This window comes from Poecilia reticulata, linkage group LG5 (assembly GCF_000633615.1).
Source record: "Poecilia reticulata strain Guanapo linkage group LG5, Guppy_female_1.0+MT, whole genome shotgun sequence".
NCBI lineage: Eukaryota > Metazoa > Chordata > Actinopteri > Cyprinodontiformes > Poeciliidae > Poecilia > Poecilia reticulata.
This window is the reverse complement of record NC_024335.1, coordinates 16233259-16237217: the sequence shown is the minus strand read 5'-3', so window position 1 is coordinate 16237217 and position 3959 is coordinate 16233259. Positions and strand designations below refer to the sequence as shown.

Here is a 3959-nt window from a genome sequence, read left to right as displayed (position 1 = left end):
GTGTGTGTGTGTGTGTGCGTGTGTGTGTGTGTGTGTCCGATGAGGCTGTGCAGCAGGTGGACACAGAGAGGAGAGAGGGATGGAGCGAATTCCTTGTAAAGGCAGCTGGGCAATGAGGCAGACAGAAGCTAATTAGAGAAGCAGCCTCCTTTACAACTCCCCAATTAGATCACCTGCGTGCGTGCGTGCGTGCTTGCGTGTGTATACGCGCGTGTGTGTGTGTTTATCTACCGTCGCGAGGCGTCCTTCTCCTTCTTCTCCCCTCCGTTTGGTTTGCTCACTCAAACAAACCACAAGCTAATTACCATCTCTGGAACAACACTTCCTCTGAACAAGTGTCAATTGGATGACAATTTGCAAGCAACGCTGGCGTCGAGCGGATGTTCTGAAAACAAGCAGGCTTGATAACGGGGAGCTGATCTGCTGGGTGGATCAGGGCTACAACTCTGGGCTTTCTTTAGAGAAAAAAAAAAGTTTTTTTTAGGGTTAGCACCTTCGTTCCTTTCACATCATCTCATCACCAGCTCAAGCTTTGTGCCAAAGTGTGAACATATCATTGACACGTTTTATATTTGTGTGTGTGTGTGTGTGTGTGTGTGTGTGTGTGTGTGTGTGTGTGTGTGTGTGTGTGTGCGTATGCGTGTGAGTGTGAGTGTGAGTGTGTGTGTGTGTGTGTGCAGTGTAAATAAAGACGAACATGCTGCTTTCCCGCGGGGTGCTATCTGTGCCTGTCTAATGAAGGATAGGACTTCATTGGATTAGAAAAGATGGTGTGTGCGTGTTTGTGTGAGAGGTTTTGTGTGTGTGTGTGTGTGTGTGGTTGTGTGTTTGCACCCAAGAACCCCTGCCGCTCCTCAACCTCTCAGGGCATAAATACCTGTCACAGACAATTAGATCCTGATTGATTTTCCAATGCTCTCTTTGATAGTTCCCCCCTTTCTCTGTCCTTTCTCACCTGCAAACGACTCCATCGAGCAGAAGAATAGGGCCGCTCTCCGGGTTTTTGTGCCTCAAGGTCACCCTGACAAACATTTCCCTCTTGGTCGACGACTACCTTGCCTCAAGACACTTGAGTTAAAGCGGCGACCCTCGTTTGGAAGACACAGGGACGTGGCTTTTCCCGGTGGTAGCACAGATGTAGCTTTGGTTGGACAAGAAGATATTGAAATTATTTCAGGGTTTCTTTTGCGGATTGGATACGGCACGATTGGTGCTTCTTTTTCTTCCAATTTTAGAAGTGGAATATGCTGGAATGTGCTTTTTAATGTGTTGAAAATGTAATAGGTGTGTGTGCGTGTGTGTGCGTGTGTTTGCGTGTGTGTGTGTAGACTAAAAGTCCAGAAGAACCGGAGGTCCCAATGAAACACCAGCTGCTCCAAGTCATCGTGAGAGTTCTTCAGTATCGAATGCTACTCACAGGTAACAACACAGAGACGCTCAGATTTTTAAAACTAAGAGGAAGACGTCACAGAAAATAAAGTCGTTGTCAGCACTTGAGGAAGTTAGCTTCATAATGCAAAAACGTAGGAAGAAAGGTTACACACATTTGCATCGCTTTTTACAGTCCGGTTTGGAAAAAGTCCAAATTTAGAAATGGTCACTATCTGCGCTTTTATTACAAACGTAAGCAAAATGTTTTCGATATTACGCTGATGTCGGAAAAACTTCATTTTGCAATTGTGGCGTTTCCGTTAAATAATAAATTCCATTAAAATCGCTTCGTTTTGGGGAAAGTGTAATGGAAGATTTTGCAGAAGAATCATAGATCCAGCACTTTCGAATGACAAACTTGACTATTGATGAACTGTGCGATTTCTGGTGGAGCCAACTGTGCATTGTCCAAGGATACCATTGCCTGCAAGTCATAAATCTTTTGCTCAGGTTGTTATTACTTGATGTTGAAATCTGTTCTGATATAAAATTAAGAAACAAAACAAATTAGTAATTTTTCCACTGCACCGTGGTGAAAAAGTCAGCTACAAAAAACAAAGTCAGAAAAGTTTTTACTAGTAACTGAGTAATTTGTAATGCTGCAAATAAACATCTACAATTATAATAACGGGAGTCAATACTTTAGACTTGAAAAAGTGCTTCAGAAGTTTACGTAATTTATCAGTAGATGCGTCCTGTTTGATTTGACGCTCACGTCTTTCATTCTTAATCTGCTTTCTCCAGATTATCTCAACAACCTTTCTCCGGACTCCAAAGAATACGAGGACACTCAGGGTAATTCAATCGTCTCCTGACGTGTTTCCATTCATGATCTGAAGCTCACAAGCAGCTGATCAGCATGCGTTGGCACCGACGCACCGTGTCGCCCCGTCGAACGCTTTTAACTCGTTTTCTGTTTTCTGTTTCTGTTGCAGCTGCGCTAGTGATCGTGTCTGAGGTGGCGGACCAGGCCAACGACGACCTGAAACAAGGGGTGAGTTTCTAAACCTGGGTTCATAGTGTGTCCCATTTACTGCTGCGGCTTTAGCTTTAGTCTCCAAAGGTCTTTAAGTCCTGCCTCAAAGAGCGGTTCCTCCGTGTGAATCTGTCTTCTGAATGATGGCATGCCAGAGAGGAAAAGAGGTCGATGCCTACTAGGCGATTAACTGAGGAAAGTTTATGTGACACAACAAAGGAGGCAGTGTAATGCTGGACATGACTTATGGTTCTTCTTAAACTTCAAGACTTGGTGGAGATAATTGACCAACACTTCCTCAATGTCCTTCAGGTCTTTCACTGTCAGACTCCCCCGTGACTCTTTAGGTTCCCTCCTCTGTTTATCGCACTGCTCTTCCTCCTCCTCCTCCTCGCACACCCACTGATACGGACACACACAGTCTGAGAGACGGGGGTCGGGGGGCGACACAAAGTTATCGCCTCCCTTTCCACCTTCCACACGTTCGTTCAGAAATAAACTGTCCATGTGTCGTCGGGCGATCGTCCTCTGTGTTTCATCCTTCGATCTCCCGCAGGAGAACCTGCTGCGTCTGGTCCACATAGAGTACAGCGTGAAGGGGAAGAGGGACCTTCTGAAGCCCGGAAGGGTGAGAGTCACGAAGCTACACGGCAGCAAATCAGCTGTTTTGATTTGAATAAAAGGTTTTAACGGTTCTTGTCCTTGGCAGATATTCGTCAAAGAGGGGACGCTCATGAAGGTCTCGAGGAAGAGCAGGCAACCACGGCATCTGTTTCTGGTATTGCAGCTCCGTCCGCTGAACTTTTACCCCCACATCATGAAAATAGGCTTATTGAGACACTTTTAGAGTATTTGTACCCCTTCGACTGTTTCACTTTCTGTCTCATTACAGCCTCAGGTGTCAGGGAGTCTAGTTGAGATTTTACAGATCAACACACATTAGCTCATAGTTTTTCACTAGCCAGAGCTCCAATGAAATGGTTTGGATTGAAGAGTATACGTGTGTGAGAATGGACCAGTCAAAGCCCAGAATAGAGGATTCTGGTAAAAGGCTTGCAAATTGATGTTAACTCACACTCTTCACATTTGAAACAGGCATCATGATGTCATCTACAAACTTAAAATATCTTATTTTGTGACAATATCCTCAGTATTTTCATGAAAAAAAGACCAGATGATATATATGGAGAGTGAAGAGTGCCAAAATACAATGAATGAAAAATTGGTTTAAAAAAGTATTTAAATGTGTCCTTGATTTATTAAAACTGTACATAAATACAGAAATTATTTATTAAATATAGAATTCATTATATGTGGATTATGTAAATGTATTGATTTCCTTTTAAAAACTACACACACACATTCCTCAAAACAATAAAGGGAACACTTAAACATTTAAGTGAACACTTAAGTGTTCCCTTTATTTTTTTGAGCAGTATATATATATATATATATATAAATTATTTATTAAATATAGAATTCATTATATGTGGATTATGTAAATGTATTGATTTCCTTTTAAAAACTACACACACACATTCCTCAAAACAAT

General features: G+C 42.7%; 1 protein-coding gene across 2 annotated transcripts in view; it reads left to right on the top strand.

Moving 5' to 3' along the window:
• fgd5a (FYVE, RhoGEF and PH domain containing 5a) overlaps nt 1-3959 on the top strand; it is a 40651-nt gene that overhangs the window by 28414 nt on the left and 8278 nt on the right. For both annotated transcript variants that reach the window (XM_008409583.2, XM_008409582.2), the window contains exons 8-12: nt 1329-1419; nt 2176-2226; nt 2367-2425; nt 2964-3035; nt 3117-3185. In XM_008409583.2, the coding sequence (XP_008407805.1) occupies nt 1329-1419; nt 2176-2226; nt 2367-2425; nt 2964-3035; nt 3117-3185 (342 nt within the window). The remainder of the gene's footprint in view (nt 1-1328; nt 1420-2175; nt 2227-2366; nt 2426-2963; nt 3036-3116; nt 3186-3959) is intronic.